At 42.5% G+C, this 17,370-nt stretch overlaps 1 protein-coding gene across 1 annotated transcript in view; it reads right to left on the bottom strand.

The window, feature by feature from the left end:
• Positions 1–17,370, bottom strand: part of LOC119441725 (UDP-glucose:glycoprotein glucosyltransferase 1-like) — a 196,616-nt gene that overhangs the window by 31,871 nt on the left and 147,375 nt on the right. The window contains 8 exon segments of the mRNA XM_037706328.2: positions 58–142; positions 776–861; positions 5,166–5,272; positions 8,838–8,889; positions 10,418–10,607; positions 12,617–12,802; positions 13,921–14,010; positions 14,426–14,565. Of these exon segments, the coding sequence (XP_037562256.1) occupies positions 58–142; positions 776–861; positions 5,166–5,272; positions 8,838–8,889; positions 10,418–10,607; positions 12,617–12,802; positions 13,921–14,010; positions 14,426–14,565 (936 nt within the window).

Below are 17,370 nucleotides of genomic sequence, written 5' to 3'. Positions count from 1 at the left end.
TTATAGTGTGTGATTTCTCTATGTGATGCAAACACATGATGATATTGTGCCACTCACTTTCACTTTCAATACATGGCTTCTGAAGCTGTTGATTACGACTAGAACATCACTTGCGTCCTGTGGGGAATCCGTGTTCTCATGGCTGCCAAGAAAAAACAAACGCAGTTAAGAAGATGCATCAAAACTGAAACTACAATTCAGAGTCACTGTATTTCATGTGAATGCCGCTAGCAGTTCTTATTCCAAACTCAGTGTTTAATGTGTACCCTTTTATGTTAGTCTGCACTGCTTCCGAATCTTCTTTTTTAATTTTAGGATCATTTTTTTTTCTTTTTTTAATGATGAATTGTTAGCAATCTGTACTTTTTTAATTTTCATTCCCACTGCTGTAAGAGCGCGTCAAGGCTTACAGTATTAATAAAATAAAAATAAAAAATAAATCTCAAAGAAGGCATTTGAATACACTTGACTGAAGTGTGCAAAGGTGTACGTAACTTGGCATTTTGTTTGTTGTCTAAACATGACACCAATCACTGCAGAAAGCACAAAGATGGACTACTCTGGCAGCTCGAATGGTAAGCAACATGTCAGGAATGAGGTTCATAGAAACTTGACTGTAAGCATGACTGACAAAGCTTTTAGTTTAATCCTGTTAGACTTCAACGTATTGCTTCACCTATATCCCATTCTGAAACTTCTAAACTGCTGACTGTCCCTCTATGTGGAGGAAAATGAAGTGAATCCTCAGTGCACCAGCTCTGAACCAAACACTCACCTCGTGATGTCATAAAGCTCACTGGAGCGCCCTGGTCTCAGGCGCAGAGTCCAAGTACCAGGGTTGGCCTTCAGCTGAAAGTAGCCCTAGCAAGCAAAAAGTGGACAAAAATTTAAGAAGACGAAAGAACAATGGTAAGTCTTTATTACTCAGCCCCACAAAGAGACAGGTTCACATGTAAGCCTGACACACAAAATATCACACGGAATCAATATCTGTGAGAAAGCAACTTAGCAGGTCACAGTGGAATACTCCTTGACAAGTTTTACATGACAAAAAATTCAGTGCTGATTTAGGGGTAAAAGCAAGAGAAATGCGTCAGCATTACGTCACACCTCTTAGAGGTCCCCGAATCCATGATTTAACCGTGTTCATCACATTGCAAAGTGCTGCTTAGGCATACACTAGACATACATCCTGTCTCTTCGATAAGCGAAGTGCAACTGACGCTGGTCTGGAGCAAACCACTGTTAACTGCACTATATATACAGTACAACCTTGTTAATTTGGATTTACGGGACCGAAAGAAACGGAAAAATTAACCGAATATTGAATTATTGAGGGTATCAAAAAAATAAACAATAAATAAATGCTTGCTACGCCAATCCACCTTTACGTACTGAATAATCTCACCATCCCTGCTTCTTCACACATAATCAATGCAGAAATCGCAATTCTCGTCACCTTGTGACTGATTAGCACTTGCAGCAGTGAAGGTCTCACGAATTCCTTCGCAGTGTGGCCCGTTTGGCCGTGGCGCAAGACCCGTGTCTTTATCCGAGTAGACATGCTTTTCACTAATGCACGCACATCTCAATTATTTTTTCGTCAGTGAGCAGGTTGGCAACAGATCGTCCGTTGATTGCGATTTAGCTGCGAGTGCCAGCGTGCTGGCCGTGGTAGAATTGGCCCCCATCCTCAACAGATTCCGCAGTGTTTCTGACATTGCGCTGAATCAAAACAGTACTGCTCGCCAAAACCGCTGCAGACGAAATCACGGTTGCTATCAACGCGATCGTGTATGGTGACTGTGAAGTTCTAAAGGCATGCGGTCAACGCGCGCACTGAATTAAAACGAAACTACTTTTTACCGCAATTGTTATGGCCGAAGCCACGGACGTTACTGATGCGATCACACATGGTGACTACACAGTTCTGAAGGCACGTGTGGCCAACGCGGTGTCATGTGCAGCGTTAAGCACATAAACACAGAAATAGACGCGAAGAGTTCGGCATTTCTGTCATTCTGTTACAGTTTCCATTGATGACAACGGTGATGCGAATCCCAGTGATTCGTTTCCGCCAGTATCAGCTATTGTGTCGCTGTAGTCCGAGTGTTGTCCAAATTAACCGGTGTGCAGCCAAATACGTCCGAATTAACAAGAGTTTGATGCCATTAAATAATGCACACATCTGCCGGGACCAAAGGATGAAGCCGAATTATTCTATTTTTAAAATTATCGAGGGTCGAATTAACAAGGTTTTACTGTATATATATATATACACACACACCTCTTCCATGTGACCGACTTCCCACAGTTCACATAAACTTTTTTCTGCTTTGACACTCCTAACACGAACACATTAAAATAGTGAACTTTCTGCACAGCCGATATAAAAGCACTTCTTATTAACCAGGATGAGTTTGTTTTCCACCACCAAGCAGATGCCAATAGACCTGTAGCACACTTGTAGCTAGATACCTGCATGGTTATAAATCATCACAAGACTTTCAAGCCCACTGCAATTGTCTCCTTTGTATGACAAATACTGTGTATTCTATCACGCGCAGCCACCTATGATAACCTATGGCTGTTTGAACCAAGTTGTACTTACTGTAAGTGGCAGATGCATTTATGAAGTTGCTGCGAAGTCAACAAGGTTATTTTGTGTTACTTGTTTATAACATTGTTGTGCATTACAATAACACCACAAATACACAGTATGATTACAAGAAACAAGATTGTGGAAGTTCAAATGCTAAGTATTTTAACAAGGGTCCTGGTCTATGACTGGATCTGTTTGTCTACCATGGTCTGGATTACAGAGGCTTCAACCTTAGACACATTGCACAATAGCCAGACAACAAGCAGGAGCATTCAAAGTATAGCTGCTATAGCTAGGCAAAATTTGTTCACTTTGGACTCTGTGCCATCTCACATCAGCTACTTCTTAACCCTTCTGTATGTTGTTCTATGTAAACCACTAACAACTAGACTAAGCCAACACTGTTCCTGTTTAAAACAGAAATGGGCCAAGGGTTGGCCAAACCACTGATGATGCATTTTCATCAGTGTTTACCAATGAAGACATAACTTCTTCGCCCATATTCAAGCCATTGCCTGACACTTCCATGCCAGAAATTGTCATCAGTGAATCTGGTATTCCTGCCCTGTTGAATAACCTCAAAATTACTGCTAGCTCTGGTAACCTTGGTTTCAATAATAAGATACTTAAAGCACCTCTCTAACTCTTTATCAAGTGTTATCAGCCCTGTTTTCACATCACCTGGCATTATTCTTCATGACTGGCGAACAGCAAAAGTAATACCAATTTTTAAATTGGGTGATCGCTCTGTTTCACTTGACTATCATCCTATCTCATTAACTAGCAACATATGTAAACTTCTCGAGCACGTCATACATACACAAGTGATCAATTACCTAGAAGAGCATGGTATCATTTTCAAGTACCAGCATGGTTTTAGCAATTATTCAAGCAACACCACTCGCCAGATTTAATAACGATATATTTTATGGATTTATGGAAGGATTTCTAGTTTACGCAGTGTTTGATTTCTCTAAAGCTTTTGATCGCATTCCTAATCACAGGCTTCTAATCAAATTAACACAATTAAATATTCACCCAAACGTTCTTGCATGAATTCAAGAGTTCCTCTTCAACAGACAATTCACTTGTGCTAATGGCTGTAGCTATTCTTCTATTCCCCCAGGGCAGCTTACTTGGTCCCCTACTTTTCTTAATTTTTATTAATGATCTATCCAAATGTGTCTCATTTTGAATTAGATTATTTGCAGATGATTATGCTATATATTGTAATATTACTAATAACGCTGACAGCTTTTCCCTACAAACTGATCTTGATGTGGTGATTGCTTGGTGTTCCTCATGGCTAATGTGTCTAAATGGGTCTAAAACAAAGCTAATGTTGTTTACCAACCATTCAACTTGACTTCCTACAGCATACTTTCTCAATCATGCTAGCGTATAACTTAAACCAACTTACAAGTACCTTTTGGCAGTCTGATTTAACTTTGCATTGCCATATTAACATCGTCTTAGCATCAGCTAACCGAGTATTCAGTCTTCTTAAACGTAACCTCAATCACACACCTTCACACTTAAAAGAACTTGCTTTCATCACGCTGATCCACCCAAAAATTCAATATGCTTCCGCCATATTGGATCCCGATCAAGCATACGTAATCAACAACATCCAATCCCTGCAAAACCGCGCTGTTCACTTAATCTTTTCATGCCTCACCAGCATCACAGCATTAAAACAATGTGCCGAGTTGGAACCACTATCGACGCCAGTTTGCTCGCCTAACCTTATTTCATAAACTGTATCACCATTCCATGCTTCACGATAACTTCTTTTCACCATCCCCAGCAGTCTTCCCGCGCCGTGACCACGCTAACAAAGTAAAACGCATAACATGCCGCTCATCGCTTTATGCAAGATCATTTATTCCTCGCACAATAATAGAATGGAATAACCTACCATCACGCATAGCTACTGAAGTTAACTTACCATCTTTCCAAACTTTGTTGCAAGAAAATGCTTAGTATTAGCAGATTAGTTATTACTTATTGTTATATGGACATATTTTGTACACCCGTGAACAAAAGTATACGGACTAGGGATTGAGCGAAAACGCCGATTTCTTCAACTGCCTACGAATGAAACTTGAAATTAAGTACTGCAGTCCAAACTTAGCATTGCGAACTTTCCAGTGTACTTGTCAATTTCAGTATATGTGTGTTAATTAAGAAGAAATTCAGTTTTTTCGGCAACCCTGTGGTCCGTATACTTTTGCTCACGGGTATACATATTGAGTATAATGTTTCTTGTGATTTCAAGAATTCCTGCATATACCCCGTTTCGGCCAGGGTTCGGCTTTCATCTCACATCTATTTATTTCATGTTCCTTGTGTGTGTTTATTTCAAGTAGTTTTATTTCTTGTATATATTTCATCTTTGAGTTATACTTCATGTTTCCACCGTAATCAAAGTATTAATAGTTGTATTTCGAGCGCTAGTGCTGTATTTTACATGCATGAATATGTCCTCCCCCACCCTATGAAATAACCTCACATGAGGGCCCTTAGGTGTATTGTAAATTAAAAAAGAGCGACAACAGCTTACCAGGTTTGCCATCACAATGGTGTCCACCACAGCAGGGTTGCTCTGGGTGCCCAGGATAAACTGCAGGCCCCTCGGAGGGTTGCCACTCGACTGTTCAAAGCAGTGCCCTAGTGCAGCCATAGTGCAAGCAAGAAGAGCATCATAAGAAGCCACCTTCACAAGGATGCACATGATCACTTCTCCAGTGTACCAATTTTGGTATTTTAGCTGCAAAGCCCAAATAAGTGAGAACCTTAACAGGAAGAAACAAACCAAAAGGGGTTGTTGATCTAAATTTATCAGATACTTAAACCCGAGTACAGATTATTCAGGGATCCTTTATATGTTTCCACAAAAAGCTAAGTGTTGTGCTTGGTATAATCACAGTTTTAAAATATGTTATGATCTTCTATTCTTCAGGATGACATTTCATGTATTCTCTCTTTTAATAAAATGCGCTCTAGGCAATCATGTATCTCAAGAGGGAACTACCAAGTGCTGGCTAGAACTTTCTTCAAGTATCTTAGTGGTCTGCCCAGACCACAGTCAACAGAAAAACCGCCTTAAATGAGCTGTTCCACTTTTGTTTTTGTGGACAGATATTGCTCAGCCAACAACAGATTTTGCAGCATTAGTTTCAAAGCACGAAGCATCCACTGTGTTTCTAAAATTCATCGTAAAGCTACCAACAAAATTCTGCATTTTGTAAAAACATAGCCAGAGAAATTAATGTGAAGGGAGACTTATGACGGCTCATAAAAGAAAAGATGTGCAATGATCACAATGAAAATAAGTTATGTTTAATGCAGCCATAGCTTCAGGCATAATTGGAATGATAAACATAGCAAATCCATTCAGGTGTGTACTGCGGTAACAGATTGCACATCCTGCTTCGCAATGTCACTCCGTGAGGACCATTTGGCATTTCTCTAGATCTAGATGTTTAAGTCCTCGAAACAAATAGTCACTATTTGAAAAATGAAGTACTTTTAAAATGCTTTTTGAATACTTTATGTAGTTCACTGCACACGATCAAACATTAAATTGAAGCATAAATGTGATAACTTTATTGCCATCCACATTGGAAACAACATACTAGAGCATGCTGCATAGTTCAGTTAGACTTTTCTGGCTAAACATGATCACTCACAAGTAAAATGTTGTTTAGACACAGCATTTGGCAATGGGTATTGTTTAGTACTAGTATTTGTAAAGCAGCACATGTGTCCTCTCATCGGATTAAATCAGGATACGTTTCATTGCAGCATACTTTATAAAATAGTGGCAACATCTTCCATGACGATTCAAACTAGAGAAAAGGTGCCTTTTTTTCACTCGGCCATCGCTGCAGACAAGGTTACTTTTATAAAATGATAATACATGACAGCGAATTCTCCTAAGAGCTCCGAGTTTGCTAATAGTCTGGTTAATTGTTCCTAATGCTCCCTTTGTGCTTTTAGTAAAGTGTGTTTTATAATGTGCAATGTAATAACAGAAATTTTCTATTGCTTGATATTATTGTTGAGAAGGTTGTACATTTATTTGCAAACTATTAGAAAAACATTCAATACTATTCGATTCGATTTGCTTCTGGCCATATTCGAATCGTATTCGATTTCGTCCAAAATACTGCTATTTGCACCCCCCTAAAAGAAAGCCTTGTTTAGTATTTGGAGCATGATCCTAAATATTACAAAAACCAAAGTTGACAAGCAGGATTTGTCATAACAACGTTGCATCGAACACAAAAACACCTTTACTATAGTACATGTAGCTGATATTTCTTATAAGAAAAAAGAAAATTGCGATTGAGTCTACGTGGCAAAAGTGCAAGCGAACGCGATGTCTCTGACGGGCCAGCAAAGGGTCTCCTGTCAACTTAGATGACCTGTTGGCATGTAAAAAATGCTAAATTACAAAGGTGTATTGTAGCATTGCTTATATGCAACCATTTATAAGTGTGATCACACAGTATCAGCACACTGGCATGTTGGTTGAGGGCAAGCCAAGTCAAGTCAATGGCCAAAATGCGCAGGTACATCCAGAATGGGTCATTTTATGTTGCTCTTGCTGAGTCCTTGAGGTCTTCGCTGCAGAAATACATACTTTAAGCTGCCAAGTGAACAAGTAGGTGCTTCTCTATTACCACTATTACCTCCAATCTAGCAATAATATTTGATGTACTCTGGTTTGTGATCCGCTAAAATTATATAAGTATACTAACATATTTTTGGTTGTTTGCTGTTGCTGTTATGCATAACTTATGTTCAACTAATTACCCACTCCCCTCTGTAATGCCATTGGCCCTGAGGGTATAATAAATAAATAAATAAATAAATAAATAAATAAATAAATAAATAAATAAATAAATAAATAAATAAATAAATTTCTGCTTTGTTAAAGCAGTAGAGCACAGTGAAATCTCGTTTATACGATATTTAGGGGAACCAGAATATAAAGCACATCATCCAACATATTATCAAACCAAACCGTATTATGGGGGGGGGGGGAGGAAAGAAACATATTATCCCAAAAAACGTATTATGCAGCATCCTATCAACGAGGTATCAAGCATGGCCAACCAAATTTTAAGTTTACTTTGTTATATCCAATATATTAGGATATAGATATCTGGTACAGTCGAATCTCGATAGTTCGAACTCGAAGGGGCCCGAAAATTTGTTCGAATTAAAGAAGTTAGAATTAAAAGAAGGACTTAATTTTGTAGTATTCGTGCACCATAGCACGATGTACGAACGGCGCGAGTCGTGAAATGCGGCGCGCAAGCACATAGCGAGCAAGGGCCACGGTGGCCAATGCTCGCTTCCCGATAACGGCAGAAAACGAAACTTCAGGGAGTGGGCGGCGCCGGCACGGCGATGCGCGCGCAGAGACCGTCGAAGGTGAGGGAGGAGGGCGGCAGTGAAGCGGATTTGACCTTGGCAACGCCGTCGCTTCGGTGGCAGTGGCTTCGATGGCTCCCCTCGCTCTCCCTCTCAACTCCCTCATAGCTCCCCCACCTTTGACTGTCTCCGTGCGCGCCCGCTGCCGTGCCGGCGCCGCCGCTCCCTGAGGTTTCGTTTTCTGCCATTATCGGGAAGTTGGCCGGACTGGGCCTCCGCCGCTAGCTTCCCTCTGCGCCGCGGCCGCAGCGTTGGCCGAGACGTTGGCACGCACACGCGTGTTCCAGCGCGATGGCGAAACGGTGACCTTGCCATTTGAGTGAAATTTCCGCCATTTCTTTTTTTTTTTCATTTTCTTTTTTGCCGCGTGGGCTGAGGGGTCTCCTCTAAGCTTTTGCTCTATGGTGGTGTCAGAAAAAAGCCGGTCGGAGGCGCTGCCGTGTGATTTGGCGCGCTGCTTAGGGCATTGTCGGTGTGCCGTATGTTCGAATTAACCATCGAAAATGCTTTCACGTTTGAATTACCGGGCGTTTTCGCCCATAGGAATACACATAACTTTGATGGGACCACACCGTCAGTTCGAAAAAAGCGGAAGATCGAATTAAGCGTGTTCGAATTAACGAGATTCAACTGTATATCGAGGTTCGACTGTAAACACACATGTGCACATCTGTGTGCGTACAGAAACACGTACACGCACACACACACACACACACACACAGAAAAAATAAAATTGCTTCAGTATTGCGTCACACACAATCCAATCTGAAGACTAGGCATCTCTACGCACCTTCCAAAAGGAGATGTTCCAGTTCGAACTCGGCGTGCACTCTGCTCTCCACCTGCATGAGAGAGATAAGCAGCACTTTGAACACAGCTGTAGTACTGTTTGAGAGCGCAGTGGAACTGCATAAAACCAAACCCAATTTGAATAAATAAACAGGGAATACTGAGCCTTTTATTGCCAGACCCCCCCCCCCCCCTCCCCCAACGCAAAAAATTAAAAATAAAGTTAAATAACTAAATAAATAAATAAATAAATAAATAAATAAATAAACAAATAAATAAATAAATAAATAAATAGGGAAATGTTCATATTACACTTGGGGCCATGAAGCCTGTCACGTTTGTTGCTACTGCATCAGAATCACAGAGGAGGATGCTGCTTCTAAGTTGTTTACTAATGGACCGAATTCTGCCGTGAGACATTCTTGTTCTGGCTTTCCACTGAACTGCAGCGCCGCACTCAAAGCCTGCAGAATGTGGCACCCTTACAGCACCAACGTATTGCCCTTTTCACGAATTATGTTGCACCTAGTTTGGCAACATCTTGAAGTATGACGTGGCCCGCCATGATCCTCCACACCCTGAATTCAATTAAAATTAAATTATGCCACTTAATATCCAGAAGCAACTCAAGGGCCATGAAAGAGTTGGGTCCTCTGGATTAGTTTAGACTCCCGAGGTTCTTTAACATGCACCCAAAGCACGACAAACAAGTGTTTTTGCATTCTGTCCACAATAGAATGCGGCCACCATAGTAGAATGTTCCAGCCACTGAACCACCACAGTGGGTCCTCCTCATCCTTACTGATGCCACACGCTGATAAAATGGCCAGCTCAACATTTCATCTACTAATAGCAAATACGAGTTTCGTGCTGCAAGAAATTAATTGTACGATCCGCCACAGATGATATCATGGCCAGCTCAACATTTCATCTAATAGCAAATACGAGTTCTGTGCTGCAAGAAATGAATTGTACGATCTGCCACAGCGGCTATGACATTGGGCTGCTGAGCACAAGGTCACAGGTTTGATTCCCGTGGCCTTGTGACGTGTCCTGTCGTGGCAGCCACATTCCAACGGAGGCAGGATGCAAAAATGGTCACATACCGTGCTTGGGTGCATGTTAAAACACTCCACTACAGCGTCCTTCATAACCCACTAAAGCAGTGTGAAATTTCTGAATGTTAAACCCTATAATTTAATTTTTTAAATGAATTGACATTCGTTCACTACAAAAAGGTTTACGCCTTTATAATGTTGGAATTTATTGACAGGCCATATGAACGCAACCGAGGTAGAGTGACTGTGTGAATGTTGAGCTAGGCTTCATCACACACTTGCACCCTTAAAACGGCAAGTGCGCAGAACTGCAGTTTGAATTTACGCATACCTACATTTCCAATTCATGTGCTATAAAGACTGCCAGGCTGCAGAAGGAGCCGTTAACTGGCGGTAGCAATCACCCATCAAGCCAAAATAATAGTTTCATTCTGGTGCAATTTTTCTAATACAATACTTCCAGCACAACACCAAAAGTGAATGGCTCTTGCAGACACACTGCATGTGCTCCCATCGTACACACCTGCTCCATGTGGATGTTGTCAAGGTCGTAGGGAGACCGCACTGCCTCAACCAGCCAGTTCTCGGGGGTCGCCATACCCAGGGTAAGAAGCGGAGACTGGGGCATGTTGACAAACTTGGCGTATGGCCCTGGACCCAGTTGGCCGTCCAGTCCAAACTGGGGCTCCGGTTCCAGCACGAAGCGGTAGTAGCTGCATCGGTTTATAGCACAGACACAGTGTGTAAATGAACTAAACAAAAGGTACTGCAAGTGACACAGCCTGAGTAGCATTCCCTTCACCTCTAAGCCACTGATTGCCTGTGAGTGTTGCCTGATAAGACAACATAACTAACTAACTAACAAATCGGACCAGTGAGTGCAGTAGCCTGCGTGTGGCACTTCACAAAAACTCTAAAGCAAATCTAATTGTTGGTAGTTAAATGACATGTCAAATGCCGCACTTTAGCACACTGAGAACCATAACTGAGTCAGGCATGGCTCAGTCATGCCTGAGTTAGTGAGTGGCTAACTTGCCTGTCCTTGCAGCCAGTAACATTGTGCATTTACAATTGCAGTATTTTCCAGACTATAGGTCATGCTTTTTTTCCAAAAAATTTTCGTAGGTGTGTCTTGTACAACGGTGTGACTAATATACCGGGTGTTCAAAATTAAGCTTTATGGAATTTTTAGAAATCGCCCATGACAGGTAGCATAATTCTTAGCATTGAGCTGGGTTATTTGATGAGGCAGACATTAGTAGCACGAGGAATCTAAACAGATATTCAACTAATTATCAAAAATTCACTAATTAACTTCTTAGTTAATTACTTTAAACACATATTGCAATTTACAAGTTATAGCCGGTGAGCTTGTCGGGCATATCCACTTGGAATGAATTTCCAGAATGACACCAGTTTGGAGATATGCGCCATCAAACTCGCTTTAAAAATGCACTGCTGTTTCACTTACTTTTTTACAAAAATGCTGTTTCATACATTGAAGCACAAAAGTAACTGGAGCCCCCATGTATTTCGTCCCACACTTTATATATCGAAACTGGTGTCATCCTGGAAATTCATTCCAAGTGAATGCGTCTTGCAAACTCACTGGCTACAATTAGTAAATTGCAATATGTGTCGTAAAGTAATTAACTAAGAAGTTCATTAGTCAATTTGGTTAATTAGTTGGATATGTGTCTCAATTTTTTGTGCTACTAATGTCCACCTCATCGAATAACCCAGCTCAATGATAAGAATTATGCTACCTGCCACAGGCGATATCTAAAAATTCCGGAAAGAGCTTAATTTTGAACACCCTATACGTATAAAACCATAAACGCTGGCACAGCCAATATGAGCGTTCGTTTTTTCCCGAGCACGCTGCGCTGCTGAAACATTGCCAGCAATGTCTCGTAAAGGTTATTGAGAGGCCGATGATGGTGACTTAGCGATGCTACCGGCCAAAGTAGCTGAACTTTTTGACTGTGTGAAGCACGAGGTCTTAGATGGCTTCGAATGAAGTGCAATAAATGTTGGTTTTCTGTGCCTAAGAGAAGTGCTGGTTGACGATTTCTTTTCTGCTAGAATTTGAAGCTTGCAAAAATTTTGTTTACGGAAATTTAGTGCCCTGATATGAGTAAGTACGGCATTTTGCGATGAGTGTAGAAGCATGCATAATCGCATTTCATCATGCCGATTGAGTTAAAAGGTGCGTCTTATATACCTAATTTTTCTTAGAAACTTGCAAAAAGTGTTTTTATGAGTGAGTGTGTGGGGGGGGGGGGGAGTACAACATACAAACATGTGACTTATAGTGTGGAAAATATGGTAAAAAAAATTAAATCATAGGGTTTTACATGCCAAAACCACGATCTGATTATGAGGCACGCTGTAGTGGGGGAGGACTCCGGAATATTTTCGACTACCTGGGGTTTTTTAACGTGCACCTAAATCTAAGTACACGGATGTTTTCACCTTTCGCCCCCATCGTAATGTGGCCGCCGTGGCCGGGATTCGATCCCGCGACCTCCTGCTCAGCAGCCCAACACCATAGCCATTGAGCAATCACAGCGGGTGGAAATATGATACAACTGCTAATACTATAATGTGTTATTGGTTCCAGATGATTACTGCAAGTATAAGATGCAGTTGAGCAAAGGTCTCAAATGCTTCAACAACTGCATTTTTAGTAGCTTTTTCAGCACATAATTGGCATTCTTACCTCTTCAAGGGCATGTCCGAGTGCTTGTCGATGCAGTTGAAGAACACCTTTACATTAGCATTGATCACATTCTGGAGCACCAGCAGGATATGCGAGATCTTCTGAGCCCCTCGTGAGACAGGGTCCACGACTACGATAACCTCGTGTGCTGGCTCATCCGGCTGAGAGCATGGAATCTTCAACACGCTGCAAGTGGTAAAATGAAATCACTTAGACAGCTACTCTCTGCAATGATTTTGTGAGACATGTTGATTCATGTACTCCAAATACCAAAAAACTGCATTAAATGAGATGTGGCACCACGAATGTCAGAATAAGTGTAAACTAAATAAAGCCTTCTCTCGGACCCCTCCATTACAGGTGTCGTACTACAGGTGTCATTGAAAGTTATGTTTGTAAACGTACTTGAAATGAATGCTCACAGATATAAAGCAAAAGTATTATCAAGTTAGACCTCTGCAGAGTAATTAACAAAATTACACTGAACCTCGCTAGAGAGAGTGGGCACTACATGAGGCAAAGATCCTTTTCACAATTTCGCACAATCTTTATTCAAAGTGATCTACGTGAAGACTCCATCATTCACTAAATATTATATTTGTGTAATTCTATCAGATATTTAGTTTGCTATCAGCTGCTCCTGTTCTCGATAAATGCCAGCTAGGAGTTTGCATAGATTTGCTAGATTTTTGTTCGTTTTTCCTGCACGCACTCAATGTTGTCAGGACGTAATGTGCCCGAATTACCAAGCCACACGTTCATCGCAATGTTGCGATCTGTTTATCTAAATACCGAGATAACCACCTTTTGATCTGAAATGAGTTATCATGACCCACAAATGAAGTAAGCTGTGAAATTCAATTCTACGACAATTGCCCAGGGTAGCCACTACTGCTACGTTCAAGTTACTTCTTTGTTTTACTGGTACAAGATTCCCTGATAAGAAGTTCTTCACTTCAAAGTTGTTCATATGGCTTATCTGCCTGCTTAAAAGATAAACCAATAATTCGAATAACCTCTTTTATCACCAGTTCTTTGCCCTTCTAACACCAGTACACAGCAGTTATTCATGTCAATCTCCAATCTCAGCAGTCTCCATGTGTAATAACCACAATTACATGCAACAAAATATTAAAGTCACAGCTCTGGCTGGTGGCTGAACACAGCTGCTCCTAATAACATGGTTACTGGTCAGCACCAAGTATCGAAGACTTTTGCACATAGTACCACGAACTTTCAGCACAAATGCAAAGCAACACTACAATAAATATTAAAAAAAACACTACAACAAAAATGACACACACCTTTTCTCTTCCTTGTATGCATTCACTTGGTGTCGTACCTTTGTTTGCATGTGCGACATCAACACACTTGCAGCCTTCATGGCAAGATCACTGAAAAACACATACGAAGTAGATAAAGCACAAAACATTAAGCCAGTGAATTATGCTCCAGTATTGATTTAGCACTACAAGTGCAACCAAAATCAGCAATTGCTGCTCCTTTGTAAAGGTTAAATTGTTGGGAATACAGAAAAACCTTAACTTCGTTTTCAAAGAACCAAGAAGAATGTCCAAATTGTACAAATGTTGAACTATCTAGGGAATAAACAAAACATTATAAAGGGTTTACATAACAAACTTATAATTTTTCATATAAAATGCCAGACGAATGAAACTAGTGCAGGATAGTGTCAGGGTGCCAACTTCTAAGACGCATTTCAAGTTAGACCATGTGAAAATTATGGCATTTACTAAAATTACACAGCCAGTGAAGAGATCGTTCTATATGCAGTGTGCGACTGCTTACCTATCCACATCACCAGGGCTGTCACTTTCAGCTCTCAGAATATCTGTTATCTTGGTCCCATAGGCACTCATGGAGTAGCGCTCCAGGAGATTGAAGTCGTCACTGTTGAACATTTCACTGTCCTCAAATGGACCAATTATCTGTGACAAAAGTTTCAATCAACTAGGTCAGCACTGCACAGGCTTTGATCATTGTTACAATTTCAGGTCTGAAATAAGAAGCAGTGGAAAAAAGAAAAGTACAGCATCATTAAACAGCTTAAATTTATTAAAACAGCTGGCTCCTCAAAGAGACAAAGTGAAACATCTTTGAATTTACAAGGTCTGCTGGTGGCAGCAAAGCAGCTGGCCGAAACCCCATTTAATGGTACAGCCTTTAGAAACAATGTCATACACTTGAACCTCACTATAACGTAACAAGTGGAAAGGGAAGTCGAAATTACTTCGTTGCATACATTACTTTGTTATACTACTGCCCTTTACTGTAGTATATGCCCAATGGTATGCACAACTTTAAACATGCAAACAAATCTATGGCTCGGAGGGTGCGCGTGCCCAGCTTCCCCAGCTTCGTGCCGCAGCAAGAGAGAGATGCGATGTTGCTTGATGGTGTATTCGACGTGGGAATTTTGAACTGCTGCACTGAACGAACCCAGCGGAAAGTGATATGCTCAATGCGTAACGGTCGGTATTTTTGGTTTTCGGAGATGAATCTAGTTCATTATATCCATTGGTAGAACAATTTTACTTCGTTAAAACAGAAATAGAAGGATTATATCACAGTCTCTACGCGGATGACATCACCCTCTGGGTTCCCGAGGAAGGTTGTGACGGTCACGTCGAGCGAACGCTACAGGCAGGAGTAGATGCAGTGCAGGAGTACTTGCGAGGAACGGGACTCGAGTGCTCGGTGACCAAGTCCGAACTGTTACTCTACAAACCCATGAGCAGAGGTTGCAAAACCCTGCGTGAAGAGGAACAGGAATCCTCAAAAATACGCGTTATCTCGGAAGACGGTACTCCCATATCGCACGTAGACAAAATTAGAATCCTGAGATTACACCTGCAGGCAAACGGATATAACGGAGAGACGGTGCGCAGACTCCGTATTTCGGTAGACGACACGATCCGATTCTAGCATCGCATCACAAATAGACGCAATGGTATGCACGAACACTGCACGATCCGTCTCGTGCAGGCGTACTTGATAAGTTGCATAACGTACACCGCCCCCTACCTCAAGTGGATAGGGTCGGAAAAAAAGAAAATCGAATGCATGATACGAAAGGCTTTCAAAAGGGCGGTAGGCGTTCCAATCAACGCGAGCACCGACAAGTTTCTAGAGCTCGGACTTCACAACTCACTCGACGAATTAATCGAGGCGCACGACGTTGCGCAATACGAACGATTATCCAAGTCAACAACGGGTAGACGCATCCTCGAGTTGCTCGGCATCACGTACCACCCTCAGCATGGAGAAAAAACGGTGATTCCAGCCTCGGTCCGCGACCGCCTGATCATCCCGCCGCTTCCCAAGAACATGCATCCGAAGCATCACACTGGGCAACGCAACAAACCAGCTAGCGACCTTCAAAAGAAATTTGGTAACAGTAACGAGGCGGTGTACGTAGACGCCGCACGACATGGCGAAGGAAGAAGCGCACACGTGATCGCGGTTGTAGACAGCACGGGCAAATGCTTCACGAGTGCCACAGTGACCACGGGACACACGGAGGCGGCAGAAGAAGCCGCGATAGCCTTAGCACTCGCCACGGTGCCGAACGCTGTGATCGTGATCAGCGACTCGCAGGCGGCAGTCCGAAGCTTCGCGCGCGGCCGCATCTCGCGATAAGCGGCCCGCATACTCCAAATCTGTGAGGATGGGGACTCGACGTCACAAAACTCTACGGTCTTCCTCCTCTGGACCCCGGCGCACACCGACGTCCCGCTCGCGGGCAACGAGGCGGCCCACGCCGCGGCTAGAGGTCTCACTCGCCGAGCCGTGGCAGACTACGTGGCCGCCGCCGCCTCCGCCCTCGAGTGCGGGGCATCGAATCTGCCAGATCGAGACACTACGACAGACAAGCTGCAACAACAACAATCACAATGGCTGTGGGGTGATCGCCTGACCACGTTCAGAGACCTCACACAACACTATAAACTCGAAAGACGCAAATTCCCGTCACTGCACGTTAAATTAAACAGGAAAGAGGCCGTAAACTTACGCTTACTACAAACACACAGTTACCCAAGTCCGGCAGCCTTACGCCACTGTTACACTAGCTAATATCCGACTGATGCTTGTAAAGCGTGCGGACTCGGAGCAACGCTGCGACACATGCTCTGGGAATGTGCCGGCAACAACGGTACTGAAACCGCCCCCGTTCGCGACGCGCCCATAACGGCAGGCGTTAATAGATTAAAGGAAGCCTCGAGCTCGCTCATTCCCGCCGTTGCCCCGACTGCTGGGGCCGCCAGGGACCTTCTCCGTCAGCGTCGCTGCCGCTGTGAGGCAGCCCTGAAAAGTTCGGAGCTGGAAGATCAGCTCTGGGCCATCCGGCAAGCCGAAGATGCCGCCCGAGTCCAAGGACTTCGAGCCGACACCTGAGGCTACTAAAAGCAACGTTTTAAATACATGGATCTCTGCGGGGATTTCAGGGGAATTGCATTTACTTCGTTAAATCAATTATTTCTTTATATACAGTCTTGTTACAACGAGGTTCAAGTGTAACTACATTAGACCATTAAACCACTTCACACCATTGTCTTAATGAAAATAAATGCTCAAGTGCGTCACACATATGTTTTGGAACATAAAATTCACAAAAGGACTGGTCTTTGTTGCAGGCAGTACAAGCAAGCTGGAATCGAGAGATACACTGCACAAGCCACACACAATATATGAGTGTGCTGCAGGTGTGTATATTGCAACACCCTGATGCATGG

This window comes from Dermacentor silvarum, chromosome 2 (genome assembly GCF_013339745.2).
Source record: "Dermacentor silvarum isolate Dsil-2018 chromosome 2, BIME_Dsil_1.4, whole genome shotgun sequence".
Classification (NCBI taxonomy): Eukaryota; Metazoa; Arthropoda; class Arachnida; order Ixodida; family Ixodidae; genus Dermacentor; species Dermacentor silvarum.
Note: the sequence above shows the minus strand (reverse complement) of the source record. Positions and strands in the feature narration are given on the sequence as shown.